Source organism: Coffea eugenioides, chromosome 8 (genome assembly GCF_003713205.1).
Source record: "Coffea eugenioides isolate CCC68of chromosome 8, Ceug_1.0, whole genome shotgun sequence".
Lineage (NCBI taxonomy): Eukaryota > Viridiplantae > Streptophyta > Magnoliopsida > Gentianales > Rubiaceae > Coffea > Coffea eugenioides.
In genome coordinates, this window is record NC_040042.1 from 3,029,872 (window position 1) to 3,051,506 (window position 21,635).

Here is a 21,635-nt window from a genome sequence, read left to right on the forward strand (position 1 = left end):
GGTAAGCTAGACAGAGTTAAAAAGATACTCTCTCTTAGTTATGGTGATTTGCCTTGGTATCTAAAGGCATGTTTGTTGCACACAAGTGTCTTCCCAGAGGATTGCGAAATAGCATGTGAACGACTAATTAATTTGTGGATTGCTGAAAGGTTTGTAGAAGGGAGAGAAGGAATGAGCATTGAAGATGTGGCCTGGGGTTATCTTAGTGAACTTGTCAATAGAAGCTTAATTCAAGTGACTAGTGTGTTTTATGAAGCATCACCTTACACTTGTCGAATCCATGACCTTTTGAGAGAAGTTATTGTTCTCAAGTCAAGGGAACAAAACATTTACTACTGGACAACCAATGATGTGGTCGGACCGTCCGACAAGGTACGCCGTCTAGTAGTCCACAGTAGTAGCAGTAACAACACCCAGCACCACCAACAAAGACCAAATTATTGCGTTGACCACCTTCGGTCGTTCGTTACTGTTGGATCCACGAACCCGCTACTATACAAAATGTTGTTATCGGAAGTTTTAGGGAGCAGTAAGCTGTTAAAGGTTTTGGATTTGGGTGGTCAAGAGACACAGGAGGAAATACCAAATGAGATTTTCAAGATGTTTCATCTCAAGCATCTGGACCTATATCGTACGAGAGTGGAGAGAGTCCCAAAAGCCATTGGGAAGCTTCAACATTTGGAGTATTTGAATTTGGGAAACACTGGAGTTAGGGAATTACCCATGGAAATCCTAAAGCTGCAAAAACTTCGGTATCTCAGAGTATATCAACAAGTTGATTCTTCAGATGATGATTATGGATCTCACGGATTTAAAGCTCCATTGAATATGGGAGGGCTTCTTGCCCTAGAAGTATTAGACTGCATAGATGCAAGTAGTGGATCCACAATGGTTAAGGAGATAGGAAAGCTGACCCAATTAAGAGAGCTATATATTACAAAGTTAAGAAGCGAAGATGGAAAAGAGCTCTGCTCCTCCCTTGCCAACCTCACCAGTCTTCGGGAATTAAGTGTTGATTCAATTGGAAAAGGTGATGATCATGAGATAATCGATCTAAATCATCACCATCCTTCTCTTTCTTCTTCTTCGTTTCTTCAATCTCTTCGTATGCTGATTTTGTGTGGCCGCTTAGAAAAGAAGCCACAATGGGTAGCTGGTCTTCACGGCTTGGTAAGAATAGATTTGGACTGGAGCAGGTTAAGGAGTGAGGAGGATCCGCTTGAATCCCTCCAGTATTTGCCCAATTTGGGTGAAATCAATTTCTGTGGATCTTACCAGGGAGAAGGGTTGTGTTTCAAGGCTGGAGGGTTCCTAAAGCTGAAGCGGTTGGAATTAAAGAGACTGGAAGGGTTGAGATGGATGGGAGTGGAGGAGGGTGCACTGCCTCGTCTTCAAAAACTATCCCTGCGACAACTTCCACTACTGGAGGAGTTACCCATGGGTATTCAGCACTTGAGCCAACTTCAAGAGCTGACTTTGTATGAGATGAGTTCTGAAATGATAGAAAAGGAAGAAAGTGAAGATTACACAAGAATCGCACACATTCCTGAAATTCGCATTGGTTACTATACAGATGATGGGGAATGGAGAGAGCGCCAGCTATGGGAGGAGTAGGAGAAGAAAACATATAATCATTCCTAGCAGCAGCAGCAGCAGCCGCCGTGGCTTCCCTTTTTCTTTTTTTTTTCTTTCTGTATTTTACCTTATTTATTGTATACTACATCGTGTATATTGCGTGATGTTGTTAACGATTTGATGTATTGTATATTACTCTTTTATTTATTTTTTGTTTCTTGATCTTTTCTATAATTGATTTAGCAAACGATCAAGAGGTAGGCAGGTTAGAAGTGTATTGATAATATCTAACAATAATAACTTTTAAATTTTAGTCAGAGACAATATGTAAACGCAATTTGGTTTGTACAAACCTACATTAACGATAGTGTTAATGTTAAAGTGAGAGTTAGTCTTGTGTGCTCCTGTAGTTTCTCCAACTGGATGATAAATAGCAGGTTCTACCAAATTTCTTTAGACTTTTTAGCACATGCACTACGAGGGCAAGGATGGAACGTTAGAACGAAAATAGTGTAGCATGACTCTAATTTTGAAACAATGAAAAATATGAAATATGAGATTAACAATGAGACGGAGGGAGTATACGACTCCTTTTAAGTGATAGCATCCTTTTAAGTGATGGACAATGCTACAGTGCCTATAGTTATGGTAACGATATTAGAGAAACCTACTATTACAGGTTTCTATTACCTTTAGTGACAGATCCAATTTTTTAGCGACTTTTGAAATATTATATTAAAATAATTAATATTAAATTTAGTAAGTTTTTAATTAAAACTAGTAAGTTTATGTCTGAAAGATAAGTTTTAGTCAGAAATAGAAATTTACACTTTGAGTAATTTAATTTACTTATTATTTGACGAAAATTACTTATTTTTGAATTAAACTTACTAATACTACAAGTAAAAAATGTTCATATTTAAGTAAAAAAGTTACCAGTTTCTAAAACGGTTTTGGGTTCCTGAAACACTTTCGGATATCATCTTGTTAAAGTCATCTCCCTTCTTATTACTTAGTTCTCAGTTCCAACATACGATTGAATTCCCAGGCAAAGGTTTCCACTTTGGTCCACACTTTCTCTTGGTTACAAGTGAATAAATTTTCCCACTTCAAATTTTCATCTTCAGTTCCCACTTTCCCTCTATCCTTTCTCATCGATCGGTTGTTTTTGGGTGCTGCCATATGCAGACACAATAAAAGGGTTAGCGACGGTGGTAGCCAACCAAAGAGCATATGAAAAATAGCAGTGACGAGGTTAGCCTATCATGTCCTCTTGAAATCGTTTGATTATATTGCTGTAATTTATTTATATTTCATTTGTTTTGTTTGTCAAGATTTTCTTGCAAAATCAAGGCTGAGAATTTGAAGATTTTATTGCAATTTTGGGGCTGAAAATGTCCACTGAAACATCTAGGAAATGGTTGTAGTTTTGATTGTCTACGGGTAAAATATGCTTAATAGCCATATGAGACTAGGCGTTTAAGTTAAATGTGATTAATTTGTGAATGCATATAAGATGTTTGGTGAAATGTCAAAGAGAAATCTGTGTGTTATGATTGCTACTCTGTGCTCTTCAGCAGCCAGAGATGAGACCAGCTCTTAAAGAAATCACCCTCGTCAGTCGACAACAGCGCTCAAGATCACCCTTGGGATTGGCTGAAAATAGACCTATTTCTGTTGGAAACTAAATAATCATATTAGAGACCTCTTCTTCTTCGTCTTCTTCTGTTCCCCCCCCCTTTTGTCTTATGGGTTTTTCTAGCTTTTCTTTTTTTTTGTTGTTGGGGTTAATCAGATGTACATATTTAGATGAGAAGCGCTAATACTCTCTTTCCAGTCTTGTTTGTGGTGATGGGATGAGTGCAGCTTCATCAGTTTCTTATAATATAACTTGAAATTTTGCAGAGAGGGATAAGATATTAATATACCTCCTTCAATTTTGCATAAAGGGATGTTTTCCTATCTTCCTTTTTTGCTCTTGATTCTGCTTTTTTTGCCTTTTTAATTTCTGGTGTTCCAATATATATATATATTTTTTAAGCTTTAAGTTCTTGAATCTAAGGTTGTGATTTTGCTGCGTCCTGATTCTTCCTCCAACCGACAAAACAGAGGTCCTTGATGTTTTCTTTGTTTTTATTTTTTTTGTCCTTTATTGTTGTGGCTGTTTTGCAAAACGTGGAAGTTAAGGCCCCCTCAAGGGTGGGTTTGGCCGGTGCAATTCAATACTAAGAAATGAAAATCAGTAGAAATGACTTGCAGACAATGACTACCCATTTCCTGGAAAACGGTTTTGTCCTTTTTCTCTGGATATTTTTTTATCTTTCATTTTTTATTCCCACTTGAAAAATGAAACACATTAATTGTTAGTCATCATATTGTCTCTGGTTGGCTGGTGCTTAAATTTTAAAAATTAGAAGTCATAAAGCAGACTTTGATTGTTTCTTATTTCTATTAATTTTCGATATGTATAAAAATTACCGCAATTATTTTCTATTAAAATATGCATAAGTATCCGTTAACATTTTTGATGAATGAATTCTGTACTTATTTTCTATTAAAATATGCATAAGTATCCGTTTGTATATCCTCTTTCCTTTCCTCTTGCTCTCAATCCAGTGATCGGTAATGGGGTAGGTTGGTACTGATTGAAATAATTTTCTCGCAAAAAGTCTTAAACCAGAATTTTAAAAGGAAACCTAAGGTTTTGATGTTGCCTTGGTCTTTCTTTTGTGTTTTATCCGCTCGAGTTGTTGAGGCCTCCCTCTTTCTATCTCAGTCAAGCCAGATTCTTTGCTCCTGCATGTTCTTGTTTCAGAAACTTTGTTTATCAGGTTGGGTAGTTTAGCTCCTGTTCTTGATGCTAGAGGGATGGAATTGTTTTTCTTATCAAAATGGCATGTTGTAGTTCCCTTTTCGTTCATTGTTGTGCGATAGATTTAGGTGATGAATAGCCGAGAGCTACGGAAAGCTTGTAAATGTGATTTTGCAGAGAAAGCTCCTGCTGCATTTTTTTTCTTTTGCTGATTAGTTCCCTTTGTCCTTGACGGTCAGCTCAGATTTTTGCTTTAATCCTGCAACAAAATGTAGCTTTTGATTTAGTTGATAATTGAGAGTTAAGATCCTGGTAGTTGGTGAACATGTCTGCATGCTGAAATGGAAAGAAAGTTGCGGTATGGAAAGTTGCAGAACCTTGCGGATAAGAAATTGCAGAAGCATAAGAAAGCCTCGTAACTGCATGCAACAAATTTCAGAAATTGCATGTTTAACCCTCAATTTTGGCTTAATGTTATTAAGGCCCATAACAATTAGGAAAATACAATCAATTTTGTCCCTTCAAAATCTGAATTGTTGTTGGCATGCTTTAATATGTTTTTTGGACAGATTTTTCGTGAATTTTAGGATGAAATAGGGAAGGTTTAATAATTTTGAAGAATTTATAGTTTTGATTTTCATTTGATTAATATTTTAGCTAATTTTGTCATTTAATCCTAATAAATCAGTTTCCATTCATCATTTTGTGAAGTTTAGCATTTGATCTTGACAATGCTACAGTGCTTATAGTTATGGTAATGATATTAGGGAAACCTGCTATTATAGGTTTCCATTATCCTTCTGTCCAAAAGGGGCTGTACAAGGGAATGAGATATCACATCACATAACCAATTTGGGTTGTCTGCCAAAGGCTTGTTCAACTATAAGCTGCAATCATTAATTAGAATTTCAATGTTTTATCCTTTAGATTTATAGGTGTCATGGTCCAGATTCAGTATTACTAATTAACTGCGTTATAGGAGAATTGTTTGCAAAAGTTCAAGCTGCCAGAACCTTTTCTCTGCATTGGAGGGATTCTGCAAGTCCAGCTATTGGGTAGAGTGCAGAAACAAGAAATAGATAGTTTGTATTACATATGGTGAGTCCTACTTTATTATGATTTTTCTCGCTTGTGTTTGGTGCACAGGCGAGAGGGATTTTTTCTCGCATTCACAGGTTTGGTGCAAGTATAAGAGGTTGGGAGCACATGATCCTCAACACATTACTCGGTGCTAGAGGGATTATGGTAAATGACTACGACTACGACGGCGAGGACGATGATTCAGATGACCAGTATAACTAAGTGCTTCTGCTTCTTGCTACGCTTTCTGGTTTTCTTTTGCTCTGTTCCTGCTGCCCTTCTGTAAGCTCTGAAGCACAAGATAGAATGTGTAACATAGTCTCCTCCCGTAAGCTCTGCTGCACAAGGGAGAGTCCAGAGAATTTACTTTGAATAATGGGACAAACTTTTAGCTAGGCACCTGCATCATATTGACAGTTAATTCCTGCATCCGTGGACATAGAAGAACCAAGCAGCTCAACTTTCCAATCCCGCACAAAAAAAATGACAATGGATGGATCACTTTTTCTTTTATCACAGGAATATCCCATTAGCATATATAGAAATGTTTGTCATATGCACTCAGGAGAATACCGCTTCTCTCTTCAAATATAAAGCACATTTAGTAAGATAGGAGAATAGCAAATATGCAGCACTTTCTTGTGATCCCGAAAGGAATCGAGTCGAATGCGACGAACCCGAAAAGAAAATGGGTCGAATTCGGGTCAAACCGTGGGTGATCCGATACGATCCGATCACCTGTTTATGAATTAAAAATTATTTTACCTAACTAAACTACGTTATTCTTTTTGTTTCAAAGGCATTAATCACTTAATCCTAAATGAATTTATTTAATTTATTTGAAGTTGAAATTATTATACTTGGACAAATAATGTATTATATTATTTTTTACTTTTATACTGCTTTTATTTATTTTATATTTGGTTTGGAACAAAACACTTTTACAATGTTTTTAATTTATTTTAGATTTGGTTTGGGATTATTTATTTAAATTTTTATTACTTGATTATGTAATTAGTCTTGTGTGAATTACAAATTACAATGGTAAATTAATAAATTAAAATTAAGTTTTGGATCATTCGGGTCGTCCCGCCAACCCGACAACCTGGAATTTTCAGATTCGGGTTAGAAATCCTGACTCGTTTCGGGTAGGGGGGTCAAGTTCGGGTCAGCCAGTTTTCTATTATACCTGGGTCTCAACCCGACCCGTCACTCCGATTTAGACCCGATTGCCACCCCTAATTATATTGTCAAAAAAATAACATATTTTACAAATTATTCCAATTTATTTAGAAAATGTTACTAATTTCATTAGAAATTATGAAATGTAATCATGGTTTATTAATTTTTTACTAAATATAAATACAACATACAAAAGGAAAATATATTTGACTTTGTTTTACTTTGATCAGAAAAACTTGTGGTAGAAATAACGAAATAGTGACAAGGGTGCAAATTTCAAATCAACAACCAACGTACACTTAATTACGCTAATTTTTTAGTTGACCAAACTAATATATGCCATAAAGTAACTAGATTTTAGCATTTATAAATTGGCCATTTTAGCAGTTTATATACTATTCACCTATAAAAAATATGATTATTATAAAATGACATTTTATAATAATTTACATACTATTTGCCAATTAAAAGTAAGTTTGATAAAAAAATATATATGCATATAAATCCATATTGTAAATGATACAAAATATATTTGAATCATACAAAATATATTTGAATCATATAAGTTTCTTTAAGTAAAATAGTAAATTTATGCCACAAACTAGTAAGTCTTGATGATTAACCAAATTTACTATTCTATCAACAGGATTTACTATTAATCCGTGAAAACTTACTATTACTTGACCTAAACTTACTCTCCAAAAAGAAAGTTTCGAATATAGAGTAGTAATTTATTTTTTTTTAAAAAAAGTAACTTTCAATTTTATTTCATTTTACTTTTTAAGACATAAATAGGATAACAGATTTCGTTACCATTTTCGATTTATTTTTTATTTGCTTTTAGCGACCATTTGATTATTTGATCGGTCTATCCACCTAAATAGGATAACACTTAAAAATAAGAAAGTAAGTTTTCTATCTAAAATAATAAGTTAACAGTAAAAAATTAGTAACTTTTATACTTCAAAAGGTAAGTTGGAATAAATATTAAACTTACTTTTTAAATAGATAAATTACTACTTTATATCCCAAACTTACTTTTTAGAGAGTAAGTTTAATTCAAATAATAGTAAGTTTTATACATAAATAGTAACTCTTACTAATAACATGGTAAATTGATTAATAATCCAAACTTACTGATTTATGGGACACATGTGCTATTTTATTTTAAAACATATTTCAAACTAGTATTAGGAAGTTTATTTGAAATAATGATAAGATGTTTTATTAATGATTAATTCTTAGTACCTTAGTTAGTAAGTACTCATAATATACCTGTATAATACCTGATTATAGGTATAATTTAAAAAAATTATTTATATATTTTAAAATACTATGAAAAAGTTTGACTTTTCACATAATCTTGTAAAATATGAAATAAAATTTTGTCGTATTATAAGCTTTTAATCATTTTCAATTTTTGAAAGGTTTGAAAGTTCGAATAACAATAACAACAAATCTTACTAGTTATATATAGAATATTACTTGTTTATATATCAAAATTTTTATAATTTAACACCTATGAATATAATAAGATGATAAAGTTTTAATAAATTTACATCTGAGACACAAGAAATAATAAGAGTAAAAGCCTAAACAAAATGAGAAATAATATAATAATAAAAATGACAAAATTAGTATAACAATTAATATAAGAAAATCAGTATGATCTTGATTTTTTTCCTTGGGAGATTGTTCATAAGAATGGGATCCAATAATTATAAATGAAAATCACATGCATGTATAATCTATTGTATAATTTAAATTAAATTTAGTTCACCTATAAAATGGTCCTAAAATAATTAGTACACTATGATAAATGTTATTTTAACACAAAATATTTTTTTTAACTAAAAGTCTGAAATATCCATGACATATGTATGAGAGATATTTTACCATATTTGTATCTCACATCTAATCATGAAAGTTAATTTGAGAAAAACTATTTTTGACAATAGAATTATTTTGAATTTAACCAACAAGTTGAGATTTTTTAAACAATAAAAGTGAAATATTTTGGGAACTTAGTTGTTTATTTTCCCGTAATAAAAAATTTAACATATGACAAATTATTCTTACATATTTTATAAGGTCATATGCAAAAAAAAAAAAGTTTTCATAGTATATTTAAAATGCTTCAAACATATAACATTTATAAATGATACGTACAATTGTAAGTTTCTTTAAGTAAAATAGTAAATTTATGCCACAAACTATTAAGTTTTGATGATTAACCAAATTTACTATTCTATCAACAATATTTACTATTAATCTATAAAAACTTACTATTACTTGAACTAAACTTACCCTCCAAAAACTAAGTTTCAGATATAGAGTAATATTTTACTTCATAAAAAACAAAGTTAGTGCCATATTTATTCAAGTTTACTTTTTGAGACATAAAAGTTACTAATATATCGAGTTAACTTACTATTCTTTATGCAAAACTTACTAACCACCATTTTAGGTACTATTTCATTTAGATGACCAGTACAACAGGTCATCAAATGGTCGCTAAAAGTATTTTTACCTGTTATATCAGGTAAAAATAATTTCGTTACCATAACTATCGTCACTTCATACTTTTCCTTAAGTGATAGCATGACTGTTATTTTCTTTTCAAATTTGTCAATGTTTCAATTCACATTCCATATGATATGAGATCATTCATCATTGACTAGTATAATTATTTCGTGCAATAAACTTACAATGTGTACCACTGTTTCTTATTTTACACTGAAATTAAAATTAAAAATTTCTTCTATTATTGGTAATTAAAATTAAAAATTACACATTTACACTTATATTCACCAATCATTTTCTTCATCTCCAATTAATGTATGTGTTAAAATTATCTTCAATTATTATATTCTTATGCGTGATAATTAAAGCTAACTATATTTTATAAACATATTGGTTTAGAAGAAAATCACAATTAATAAGAAGACAAAAGATTATAAACAATTAATGAAAAAACAAAAGGTTAGATTGATGATTAAATTCACTATATGGATAATCTAAAGCTATCATGGAGAATAAGCACTCTATGCACTTTGTAGCAAAATAACTCAAGTTATGGAGAATAAACTGAAGTTGTTAGAAGTCACTAAACTGGTTAGTAAATATGGCACTGGACCGGCCGCAGCAAGAATGCAGATACCTGAGAGAAATTTCAGTGGCTAACAACCCGTTAACTGGTGTTCTTCCAATTTCTATAGGAAACCTTTCTTCTTATATAGAAGAGATTTATGCAGGTGGCTGTAAAATGAAAGGAAGAATTCCAAAAACTGTTAGCAAACTAAGCAGTTTGAGAGTGCTAGGTCTACAAGAGAATCCCTTGTCTGGATCAGTTCCAAGTACAGTCAAAGGGTTGCAAATGCTTCAAGGATTATCTATAGAAAGTAACAATGTTAGTGGAACTATTCCTGATAGTTTGTGTAGCTTACAGTACTTGAATTTATTACATCTGATTGGAAATCAATTCCTGCATGTTTAGGTAATCTTGCTTCTCTCAGGTATCTTTATCTAGCTTCCAGCAGAATAACTTCTTATGTGCACGACATCCTGATACATGCTGTTTAGTATCTCTGGTCTGTCCACCCCAAGAATCGTGACCATCACTGTAGACTTCATGCAATTCAAGTGAGTATTCATCCAAGGTTGGTCTGATAGACGAATGCAAATCTAGCACACCACTGTAGGTGTATATAGAGTTACAAACTTCCTAATATTGATACTTCATCCAGGAAACACACTTGAATTTGGACAACTAAACACCATCGCCGATGTAACCTGAGGAATCTGGCTTGGACTAGCCTAGTAGGCTAGTACTTACACTACTAAACTATAAGAAATGAAATTAACTAAGGACCAGAGTTGAACAACTAGATACTTCCATGAAGGCATATTGGTAATTAATTAAGCTTGGTTTTTGATGAAGATAAAAAACGGTAATACTGCAGGTGAAAATGTGCTGATTCTTTCACTTGTTTATCCTCGTGTGATCCAGTAAGCTTTTGCCATCAAGTTTGCTGCTTAGATACAGTCTGAGAAGGCCCTCAGTTTCTATTGTCTTGTATTGTGCTCCAATTTCTTTGACAAGATCTGCTAGAGGACCAACTTTTGCTGTGAAATTTGTTCCGTGAAATGCAGCAATTCAAAGTCTTTCCCCATTGCTCTATGCTTAATGCAGCTATATTCCCCATTGCTCATTATCTGCACAAATCATCGAAGCACATCAACTCAATGATACCTGTAGATGCTCAGCAAGTAGGAATTTGGTTTTGGTGGTCATTTACCTCCATAATATCACCGATATTGATGATGATTGCTCCAGGAGTGGGTTTAATAGGCACCCATGTATTGCTTTTCTTGATTTGCAGGCCTTGAACATCATTGACCTGAACTATAAGGCCAGTCCTGTCGCATCAGAGTGCGGAGTCAGGCCAGTAACTTTGTCTGCTTGCTGGCAAGGTGGATAGTAATTCATTCTTATTCCTCGTATGCCATCTTGATAGATGCTGCATAATTTGTCTGGGTCTACACCAAGATTCGCCCCCATGAGTTTAAACAGGGTCATGCAAACCTTGTGCATTTGGAGTGAGTATTCATCCATGGTTGCTCTGACATCATCAGAAATTTGCAAGTTAGCATTGTGATGAATTTTTCTTACACAATTTTCAGGTCCTTGTCGCCTAAGTAAAGCAGAGTAATCCATGTAGCTTTCTAATGGAAGCAAAAGATGCTTCCTTTTAAAGAATCTTTGTTTTGCAATTGCGCTAAAAATAGAGGATAAATTCCCATGACGAGTGGGAAGAAATTCTGAAAGCAGAGGAGCTTGACGAACAAGGCTAGCCTTGAGAGAAAAGATAAGAGCAGTATGATATTACTGCAGAAGTGGGAAAAGATTGTGATACTGTGTATTATCCATTGTCTACTTGAAAGATGTTGGAGTCGTAGGCCAGATTCTCATATTTCTTTGAGACGCTGGCAATGCACGGAGGAAGAGCATGTCCCCACAGTCCAGCTTTTGGACTGAAGAAAAAATGAACATAAAAAATATGAGATTACTAGGACGATTATTTGTTATTTTTGATGTACTTTGAAAGCAAAACCAAAACCAAAAAAAATTATAGTAAAAAGAATTGAAAACTAACAAAATTCCAACGGAGAAGAAGGAAGAGTTTGACTAACAAAATACCGCAGTCACAACTTTAAAGACCACTAGGCTCTTAGCTCAGTGACCACCACCAAGTTGGTGGAGTTGATCAAACCTGCCTCCCATCATTGGCCACAAAATGTGGCAAGTTATTTTAAGTGGCTTCCGGACAAGTACATCGTGCATTCGTTTGGGCCGGTCACAACTTTAAGATAGTGACATTTGTCACGGACTCTTTCTTATAACCCAATCATCAATTAAACTTTAATGGATTAAAATTTTAACATTCAAACGTGTTTGATAACAAAAAAATTGAACATCTTAAATTAACTAAGTGGATTTGAATTGTGTAAGCAAAACTTGCTCTAAAAAATAAGTGATAAGTTTCAGTATTTACATTTCAATAATTTAATGAATTCAGATTTCATTTTTGTGAAACGCATCCCAAGTATATCTGCTTGTTGTTATGTGTATTACTGAACTTTTAAGGAAAAACATATAAGATGTATATTCCATAGTGAATACAATGAAACGACGGTGGCAAATGCAATGGAATACCATCGAGAAACATTAACCTGTATATATAAAGTTAGAATAAGGTAACATTTATTTTATCTCTGATATGACCACAATTAACGCACAATGGCGGTATGAAATACAAAATGAAAATTACCAAGCAATATACTAATAGCCCGCAAAATGTTGGTACAAACTAGTAGAAAATACCGACATGTAATGAGCTTTGAATTTTAGTGCCTGAAACTTTAATTACTTGACTATTTGAGACGCAGTTAAAGCTGTCCTCATCTTTTGTTCGTCCATAAAAGAAGTGCAAAAGTCAGCAGCCAGCCATGCTTCAGTAGCTCCGCGCCAATCAGACCATAACGCGGCCAGGCTGATATCATTAGCCAATGTGGCCTCTCATTGAGAAATATCAGCTATTTCTGCGCATGTCGCACTCCAGTTTGCAACCTAGACTCTAATCAGATCGCCTACATGCATTCTAGCATTTGTGTTTTCGACGTTTACTCGGTGAACTCTCAACTTGCTCTACACCAATGATTTGATTCTTTGTTCAATTTTATAGGTAATTGACAAAAGGGAATGGTGATCAAATTCTTGTAATAAAACTCTACGAATTAGGAATATTGGCCATTTTTTTATGGACTGCTTCTCACAGTAGAGTGGGTTCTACAACTGAGGTACTAATCGCGATGCATAAAAAAGAGTTCAAATAATAGCTGTATGATGCCGACAATAATAACCTCTGCTTCTAGAAAAGGTTTTTTTTTTTTTTTTTTTTTTTTTGTAACATGCACATATGCCTATATCCATGCACTTCCAAAGTTATATCAAAGTTGTGAAATCACAAAATTTTTGCCAGTTCTTCTCATGGAGAGAATACTTCGGCGTTACTTTCCTCTTGCAGTTCTGTTCCGGCATTTTCCGATGGCTTGCTTAGCCAACATATAAACCAATATTGTCACTGATCAATCTGCTCTTGTTGCTTTGAAAGAGCACATATTTCCATGCAGTATAACCCGCTTACAGGGTCTATACCATCCTCCAATATTGTTCTCTCAGGAAATAAGTTACCTGGTAATCTTTCTCCAGACATGTGCAATGATCTCCCAAGTCTCACAGGGCTTTATTTAACCTCAAATAAGTTTAATGGCCAGTTGCCATCAAATTTAACTGCTTGTTCAGTAATTCAACTATTCTCATTGTCATCAAATGAATTTAGCGGACAGATACCAAGGGAATATGGAACCTTGAAGAAGCTGGAGGGACTGTATCTTGCCCGGAACAGTTTAATAGGTATGATACAGAATTGTTGTAAATCTACAGAGCCAAGTCTGGTGACAGGTGCCGAACCTGTGCAATAATAATAAATAAAACCTAACTACCACTTAAAACAGTCAATAATCAATTCGCGTACTGGAGCAGGGACTCTAGGTGTGCAATGGGTTACTTGATTCACCCTGTTCCCGAAGAGTTTGCTTAATCCGATATACCTGAATAAATTATTTAACTGAATTCCCTAACTAGTAGACAGTGGTAAGCAGGGTCGTCTCCTCAGGGACTGGCGAGAAATTTATTTCTTTTCAAGTCAAGATTAATGGGGGGTTTTGGTATCAAATGCCAACTAAACAAATTAAATGCAGAAAATAATTAATTAAAAGAAATAATTAAGAGAAACTCTAGCCAAGGGTATACTTCAGAAATGGTTCATGCACTGATCATTGATGCAAAAAATAATTCCAACCTTTATTAATAGATTAGTTCTAGTTGTCTCGCACGCGCTAAACAACCAACCCTTCCTTAATTTATCGATAGCTAAGGTACGACCGTTAGCTATTTCTCTAACCCAAAAACAACCCTAGGTACGACCGTAGGATTCAATTTCTAGATTGCATTAGTAATTAGAAAGGCCAAATCCTGACTAACAAACACGCTACGAGGGTTCATTCAAGCCAGATCAAATGTTCCCCTGACACAAATCCAATTGTGCTAGTTGCTACTGGAATAGAAATAACGAACAATTACGGATTCAATTATCCCTATATAGCAAAATAGCCTATGTGAATAATTAATTATTGCGCACTAATCAATCATACACAAGAGCTATAACAGTTAAAAGCAGGAAACATATGAATACCAATAAATGGAGGAAACAATTAAAATAAGTTTAGATCTCACAGTGATGGTGAACCAATTCGTCAGTTGTCCCCTTGACTAGATTGAAAGCTTAGCCATGCCGCATAATTAAATCACCACACGAAATAATGGATTGCAAAAGCGTGGCGATTTTTACTAGAAAGCAAGGAATAAAAGATGTTTTCCCCGTTGGGGAATATTATCGAACACCTGACGTGTGTCAGAGGCCAGTAAAAAGGACAAAACAAAGAAAAAGAAAAACTCAAGCTAAACTAGAAAACTGAGAGCCGCCAGAAGGGATCCCCTTTTTTCCTCCTCTACGTCTCTACTTGTATCCCCAAAAAGGAAGTTGACTAAGGCTCCCTGGTCGCTGGTCCCGCCGCAATTGTCAAGCAAGCCAAAGACTCACAAGGAACAACTTATCCTCGTACGTTCAAAAGCCCAATTGAAAAGCCTTTTCTTCTTTGTGGGCCCCCCCCCAATCGGCACAAGTCTGCCGAATTCCTTCTTAGCTTTTAAGACTTTGTACGTTCCCTCCTTGTGGTAATTTCCTGCTTCGATCCAAGAAAGCAAAGTGCAGCCGCCATTGTGGACTTTGTGGATTTTCTCTTTACTCAATTTTGACCAAAAGAGACATACGAGAGATTTGGTTTCAATTGCTTCATTTCACGGGTCAAGGTTAATCAGAAGGATTTTAATTTCTTCAACTTCGCAAGTAGGCCCCACGTGCGGCAAATCTTCTGAGCTTGGATTTAAAACACTTTTCAGCATTAGTACCTGAAATTAGTGCCAAAATCATATATAAGTAGAATCCACCCAATTAGTGAAAATATTTAGTCAATTAATTGCGCAATAATGCCCAAAATACCCACTAAAATGCAACCTATCATCTGGTTAATTAGTATCATCTGATTTGATTAACTTCAATATGTCAACTTCGTTTCTTATTATCCCTTTTTGCTTTAACTAATATAATTTTGTATTCTTGCGTAGTTTCAGCCACTCTCGGCTAATCTTTTAAACAGGGTCATGCAAACCTCGTGCATTTGAAGTGATTATTCACCCATGGTTGCACCGACATCATCAGAAATTTGCAAATTAGCATTGTGATGAATTTTTCTTACACAAGTTTCAGGTTTTTGTCGCCTAAGTAAAGTAATCGATGTAGAGCTTTCTAATGGAAGCAAAAGATGCTTCCTTTTAAAGAATCTTTGTTTTGCAATTTGCGCGAAAAATAGAGGATAAATTCCCATGACGAATGGGAAATTCTGTAAGCAGAGGAGCTCAATGACTATCGTAAAAGAATTTAAGGTCACTGGCACATCTCAATATCATTTTAGTTCTACATAGATTCGTTAGTAAAGAATTTTTGTTGCTGATTACTGATTACCGTGCCACCATCACCAATTTTGATGACAAAAGTGATTCAATAGGATCTCCCTCGAAAAACAGATATTTTAGCATCTGTATAGGATCATGCTAAAAAACACAGATGAAGAGAATTTGTATGTAACCTAAAGCAACTCTAAGACAAGAGGCCACGATCAGCAACTTTTGGATTGAAGAAGAAAATGAACATAAAAAAAGATGAGATTATTTGTTATTTTTGATGTACTTCGAAAGTGAAACAGAAACCAAAAACTTTATAGTAAAAAAGAGTTGAAAACTAACAAAATTCCAACGGAGAAAAGGGGAAGAGTTTGACTAACCGTAGTTAGTAAGATAAGTGTGAGATTAATACCAATTCATTGACTAAGTACAAGATTAGTAAATATCGAACAACAGGTAGAAAACAATCACTAGACTGTATCAGCCTAAATGTTAAAGCTGTCATTTATTTAAGGATAAAAATGTCAAGGACGAGCAACTAAATAAAGGACTATAAAGTCATTTCACAAATACCGGAGCATCATCCACTTGTACACTCTGCTAAACCAATTGGCCTATCAAAATTCAAATGACTTAATTAACCCTCCAAAAGCAGATAAAATTGTTTGAACAGTACCCTTTACGACTGCTTCTTATTTTTGTACAGGATTCATATTCATATAGACCATTTGGGGGGGCCACTGAATTGGTTAAATCTGTACTGGCCAAATGTTGCACTTTACCTTGAGCTATGGATTACCGCCGGGACCCGCACGTTGAGATGCAGGCAGTCACAACTTTAGGATAGTGACATTTGTCACGGACTCTCAAATGCCCAACTTTTCTCATAACCCAATCGTTACTATAACTTTAATGGATTAAAATTTTAACATTCAAACATGTTTCATAACAAAAATAAAAAATAAAAAATCGAACATCTTAATTTAACTAAGTGGATTTGAATTGTGCAGGCAAAACTTACTCTAAAAACATAAGTGATAAGTGAATCCCCTCAAATGTTAGGATTTCAGTATTTACATTCTAATAATTTAATGAATTCAAATTTCACTTTTATTTTGATGGATTTCAGCTTTAATGAGTTCTTATTATCCAATCCAAAATTGACCCAACACCCAAATTATCCAACCTAATCTTTTAAATTAGTGGATGTGTTGGGTGGATTATTAGGTTTTGGGCAGAACTGCCACTTTTGTTTTGAGGTGGGGTTGTCTTTATTTGAAGTAGATTCTCATTCTCTTGTACTCTTTCCTCGTTAACTACTTAAACACACATGCATGTCCGTACCGTAAATTTCGTCAGCCCCTAAGGTTTCTATGAAATTCCATCCGTTTTTATTACAAATGCTAATTGGTCCAAGGGGAAAACACTTTTATGACAAAAAAGCAGAAATTACTTCCATAGAAGGAGGAGGTTATACATGTCAGCAGAAGGAGCAAAGGACTTTGCAGTAGTTTTATTTCTTCGTCAATGAAATCAACAATGTCCAGTCCACACGCGTTTTAACTTTTAACTGTAGCCACTCCTTCATCTTTATCCGACCAAAGGACCCACAGTTGCAAGACGGTCCTGAGGGGACATGTGCCCCCACCATTTGCACAGTTGTAAGGCAGCTTCGTCTTTCACTATCTTCTCGTCTTCAATTTCCGTCATATTTCTTGCTTTAGTTTCTTCGAGTTGGTTGGTTTTTTTTTTTTTCTTTTTGACGCGGTTTTTCTTTGTGCTAAATACTGCACCAGATAGCATCGAAGTTCATCAGCTTATGAATCTATAACCTCCTCTTCCTTCTTCCTTTCAAGGTACTACAAGTGGACTGCCTGTCCTATAAACCAGAAGCCTCTTAAGTTAGAAAGAAAGACTGAAAATGGCAGAAACAGTTCTCTCTTTTGTGCTGGATCAACTCTCAACTTTTCTGCACGAGGAGGGACGACTGTTGGGTGGGCTTCGGCAAGAGGTCCAATTCATCAGGGATGAGTTGGGGCACATGAGAGCTTTCCTGAGAGAGGCAGAAGCAAAAGAAGAAGATGCTCAACCCAGACTCCAAGAATGGATCAAGCAAGTACGAGAAGCAGCTTATGACACTGAAGACATTCTTGATGAATTTGTAGCTCGCTTTACTCGGCATCGCGCAACAGGATTCTACGGCTCTGTTCGGAGAATTTTCAGCTCCATCAAGAATTTGAGAGCTCGTCATCGAGTTGCTAGCGAAATAAAAAGCATCAAGTTCAGAATCAATAGTATTTCTGAAGGTCATCAAAGATACCAATCCGAATATGGTATCTCTGCCCAGGCGTCCAACTCCCTTTCTGCTGTGAACAACACAACCTGGCGCCATAGCAGAGATGATGCGCTGCTTGTGGAAGAAGCTAAATTGGTTGGCATTGACCAGCCCAAGAAACGTCTTATTTCTCAGCTCCTCCAAGGGGATGATTACCAACTGAAAGTTGTTTCAGTGGTTGGTATGGGAGGACTTGGCAAAACTACCCTGGTGAAAAGAGTCCATGAGGATCCAGAAGTCAGAAGGCATTTCCCAGTTCGTGCTTGGGTAACTGTCTCTCAAACATGTGACTTTCAGTACCTCCTGAAAGACTTGATTCGGCAATTGCACAAGAAAGGGAATAAACAAGTCCCACAATTGATCGAGTCTTTGAATATCACCGAGCTGAAAGAATTTGTCAAAGATTTTCTTCAACAAGCTGGAAGGTATGCAATTGTTTTTGATGATGTATGGGACGTGGAATTTTGGAATACCATCCAATTTGCACTGCCTGAGAGTAGCCGTGGCAACCGTGTCATGCTAACAACTCGAAAAGCTGATGTAGCCTCTGCCTCTTGTACAGAATCTCTAGGCTTTATCCACAGAATGGAGCCACTGTCCTCTGAAGATTCGTGGACCCTGTTTTGTAACAAGATCTTTAAGGGAAATAGTTGCCCTGGCCATTTGATGGATGTTGCAAAAGGTATATTGGGTAAATGTGAGGGCTTGCCCCTTGCAATTCTTGCAATCACTGGGCTTTTGGCTTTGTAAACAGAACAGAGGAATGGGAGATGGTACGACGCAGTCTTGGGGGTGAATTAGAAGGCACTGGTAAGTTAGATAGAGTTAAAAAGATACTCTCTCTTAGTTATAATGATTTGCCTTGGCATCTAAAGACATGTCTGTTGTACACAAGTATCTACCCAGAGGATTATGCAATAGAATGCTATGACCTAATTAATTTGTGGATTGCTGAAAGGTTTGTAGAATGGAGAGAAGGAATGAGTATTGAAGATGTAGCTTGGGGTTGTCTTAGTGAACTCGTTAATAGAAGGCTAATTCAAGTGACTGACGTGTTTTATGAAGGATTACCCAACACTTGTCGAATCCATGACCTGTTGAGAGAAGTTATTCTTCTCAAGTCAAGAGAACAAAACATGGTCACAGTTATTACTGAACAACTAACGAGGTGGCCGTCCGAGAAGGTACGCCGTCTGGTAGTCCATGGTAGTAGCAGTAACAACACCCAGCATCACCAACAAAGACCAAATTATTGCTTTGACCACCTTCGATCGTTCGTTACTGTTGGATCCACGAACCTACTACTACACAAAATGTTGTTATCTGAAGTTTCGAGGAGTAGTAAGCTGTTAAAGGTTTTGGATTTGACTGGCCAAGAGGCACAGAAGAAAATACCAAATGAGATTTTCAAGATGTTTCGTCTCAAGCATTTGGACCTATATGGTACAGGAGTGGAAAGAGTCCCAAAAGCCATTGGAAAGCTTCAACATTTGGAGTATCTGAATTTGGGAGAGACTGGAGTTAGGGAATTACCCACGGAAATTCTAAAGCTGCAAAAACTTCGGGTTCTCAGAGTATATCAACAAGTTGATTCTTCCGATGCTGATTATGGATATCATGGATTTAAAGCTCCCTCGAATATGGTAAGGCTTCTTGCCCTAGAAATATTAGACTGCATAGATGCAAGTAGTGGATCCACAATAGTTAAGGAGATAGGAAAGCTGACCCAATTAAGAGAGCTATATATTACAAAGTTGAGAAGAGAAGATGGAAAGGAGCTCTGCTCCTCCCTTGCTAACCTCACCAGTCTTCGGGAATTAAGCGTTACTTCAATTGGAAAAGGTGATGATCATGAGATAATTGATCTAAATCATCATCATCCTTCTCTTTCTTCTTCTTCTTCTTCGTTTCTTCAATCTCTTCGTATGCTGATTTTGCGTGGCCGCTTAGAAAAGATGCCAAAATGGATAGTTCATCTTCATGGCTTGGTAAGAATAGATTTGGATTGGAGCGGGTTAAGGAGTGAGGAGGATCCGTTTGAATCCCTCCAACATTTGCCCAATTTGGTTAGTATTAATTTCTGTGGATCTTACCAGGGAGAAGGGTTGTGTTTCAAGGCTGGAGGGTTCCTAAAGCTGGAGTGGATGTACTTAAAGAGACTGGAAGGGTTGAGATGGATGAGAGTGGAGGAGGGTGCATTGCCTCGTTTCCATGAACTCATTCTGGAACAACTTCCATTGCTAGATGAGTTACCTTTGGGTATTCAGCACTTGAGCCATCTTCAAGGGCTGTATTTGTATGAGATGAGTTCCAAAATGATAGAAAAGGTAGAGAATCAGAAGGAAGAAAGTGAAGATTACAGAAAAATCGCACACATTCCTGAAATTGTCATTGGTTGCTATACAGATGATGGGGAATGGAGACAACACAGCCTGTGGGCTGAGAAGAAGTAGCAACGGCAGCAGCAGCAATCGTGGCTTCCCTTTCTCTGGTTTGCTTGCCCTCCCTGTTGCGGAATGTGGCGACGACATTGCATTTTTTTTTTCTGTGTCTTACCTTATTTATTGTATACTATATCGTGTTTATTGCATACTATATCGTGTTTCTTGCATGATGCTGTTAATGACTTGATGTACTGTATATTACTCTTTTATTTTATTTTTTGTTTCTTGATCTTTTCTATGATTGATTTAACAAACGATCAAGAGGTAGGCAGGTTAAAGTGTATTGATAATATCTTCCATTTCATTAAAAACTCCAAATAATAACTTTTAAATTTTGGTTAGAGATAATACATAAACCCAATTTGGTTTGTCCTACTTCTGCTTGTACAACCTGCATTAACAATGGTTTGTCTAGTAAATATAGCGAATATTGGTTGTACACCCAAGTTTATTATACGACTCTTTTTGTGTGATAGGTATCCCCCAATTTGTTCTTTCCTTTCCAAATTTGCCAATGTTTCAATTCACATTGCATATGATATGAGATCATTCATCATTGACTAGTATAATTACTTTGTGCTAATAAACCTATAATGTGTATCACTATTTCTTAAAAACATTTTTACACTGAAATTAAAATTAAAAATTAAAAATTCTTCTATTATTGGTAACTAAAATTAAGGAATGCCCACTTAGAACAATATTCACCAATCATTTTCTTCATCTCCAATTATTGTACGTGTTAAAATTATCTTCAATTATTATATTCTTATGCGTGATAATTAAAGCTAACTATATTTTATACACATATTGGTTTGGAAGAAAATCATAATTAATAAGAAGACAAAAGGTTATAAACAATTAATGAGAAAACAAAAGGTTAAATTGATGATTAAATTCATTATATTATGTCATATTGACTAAGAAAAGTTAAAAAAAAATTATCCATAATTATAAAAAATATAACAAAAAAGGTTAAAAACTTCTGAAATCGATAAAAATGTATCCAAATCATAATGTTTTAATATGTATTCTGCTCAGGTTTTGTTGTATACACTGGTT

General features: G+C 35.3%; 3 protein-coding genes and 1 pseudogene across 3 annotated transcripts; 3 read left to right on the top strand and 1 right to left on the bottom strand.

Moving 5' to 3' along the window:
• Positions 1-171: 171 nt before the first annotated feature.
• On the top strand, positions 172-1,614 carry LOC113779503 (disease resistance protein RPM1-like). The gene has a single exon (XM_027325088.1). It carries the CDS (start codon positions 172-174, stop codon positions 1,612-1,614), a length of 1,443 nt encoding a protein of 480 aa, XP_027180889.1.
• Positions 1,615-10,631: 9,017 nt separating this feature from the next.
• LOC113779508 lies at positions 10,632-13,425 on the bottom strand (annotated as a pseudogene).
• A 4,290-nt stretch (positions 13,426-17,715) lies between these two features.
• LOC113779509 (disease resistance protein RPM1-like) lies at positions 17,716-18,879 on the top strand. The gene has a single exon (XM_027325095.1). The coding sequence runs from the start codon at positions 17,716-17,718 to the stop codon at positions 18,877-18,879; it is 1,164 nt and encodes a 387-aa protein (XP_027180896.1).
• A 20-nt stretch (positions 18,880-18,899) lies between these two features.
• On the top strand, positions 18,900-20,582 carry LOC113779511 (disease resistance protein RPM1-like). Its single transcript, XM_027325096.1, has one exon. It carries the CDS (start codon positions 18,900-18,902, stop codon positions 20,580-20,582), a length of 1,683 nt encoding a protein of 560 aa, XP_027180897.1.
• The last annotated feature ends 1,053 nt before the right edge of the window (positions 20,583-21,635 follow it).